We start from the raw sequence: 1,347 nt of genomic DNA, 5'->3' as shown, positions 1-1,347 counted from the left end.
GCGCACAATGACTGCAGTCCATCTCCTTGACAAGCCATGGCTTCCCTGTGGCATTGATCATTCCATATTGTGCCTCCTTGGGCACAGCCATGTCCTCGGCTGTGACAATGAAGGCCAGACGTCCGTGGAATTCCTCATCGGTCCAGGCGGGATGCGGCTGGGGGGAGGTGAATGCCATCGTTGAGTGCGGTAGGATGCCCCGTACAAGTTCATCTGTCAGGCCACTATTCGTATCACCTGCAAAGGTGATCGCTGGTTGGTCCGGAAGATTAAGATTGGGTGCGGGCTGGACAATGGCAAGGGTTAGAAAGATGATCTAGGGGGATATTTCTTCGGGCTCAGATGGTGTCTACCTGGTCAAGTAGAATCCACGGGGGCAAAGTTCCTCCTTGGAGGCCGGCACAACTCGCGCCCTCTGGGACGACGAAAGCTCCTAGAAATACCAACCCCACAACGCCGCCTGGCTTCTCTTCTTGGTCTCGTTGCAACTTGCTCAGCCCTGTGGCAGCTGCTGCTCCCGGCATTCCCGCATATGAATGCATCACGAGCAGCACATCTTTCCCCTCATCCTCCACGATGGGACGGAGGACGGAGGCAATAGCGTCGGCGTCGGCTTTGACGTCTGTAGTAACCGGGTCGGCGGGATTCAGTGACGGATAGCTAGCATAACGGACATCATACCCAGTCTGCGTCAAGGCATGGACAAAGGGTTGATAGACACTGGCGTCAATCCACGCCCCGGGAACAAACACGATTGTAGGCTCTAAAGGTTGGATCATTGTCCGTACTTGGTCAGAGAGACATGTGGTGGGTGCCATGGCCCCTGTTACGGATCCTGCAGCGGCTCGATATCAAGGATCGGGAGCCTCGGGAAAACAACCAATGGAGCTTCAGATGGGCGACCGAGATCTATGAACCTTTCTCAGGGAGATACCACATTAGCGGAACCGTCAGGCTTAGGCGCCTGTAAGGCGCTCGGAACAACGTTTGCAGACAGCTGTTGAAACGCCTGGGGTAGCTCCCGGCGAGATGCCCAGTCAGCACAATGGAGCAGGTCTTATTCGCTAGGGAGATACGAAGTGGGGGTAGGACAGGACAGAATGAGTTGCGTGGAGAGCTAGGTAGCTAACCATCTTGGTGAGTCTATATATGTGTGGTGGCCTGCCATCGAGCCACTGCCGGTTGGGCATAGGCGGGGTAGCTGGCCTGTCAGGCTGTCTGTTGTCTCGGTGCCTAACGGGTCAGGGGTGTCCGTCGTGACAACGCCGTTTCAGATAAGTGTCGGAGCATGGGTTCTTCCCCTGCCCTTGGGTGCCCGGTCTGCACAGTCTTAGCTAGCTTCCTTGT

General features: G+C 56.1%; 1 protein-coding gene across 1 annotated transcript; it reads right to left on the bottom strand.

Moving 5' to 3' along the window:
• Nucleotides 1-12: 12 nt before the first annotated feature.
• Nucleotides 13-818, bottom strand: BDW70DRAFT_165396 (alpha/beta hydrolase; the record flags this gene model as incomplete). The annotated part of the gene is made up of 2 exons (XM_073741741.1): nucleotides 13-286; nucleotides 354-818. Coding segments are annotated over 2 exons (739 nt in total), but the record flags the coding sequence as incomplete, so codon positions are not given.
• Nucleotides 819-1,347: the final 529 nt, after the last annotated feature.

The sequence above is a fragment of the Aspergillus foveolatus genome (assembly GCF_047715535.1).
Source record: "Aspergillus foveolatus strain CBS 279.81 unplaced genomic scaffold BDW70scaffold_388, whole genome shotgun sequence".
Classification (NCBI taxonomy): domain Eukaryota; kingdom Fungi; phylum Ascomycota; class Eurotiomycetes; order Eurotiales; family Aspergillaceae; genus Aspergillus; species Aspergillus foveolatus.
Note: the sequence above shows the minus strand (reverse complement) of the source record. Positions and strands in the feature narration are given on the sequence as shown.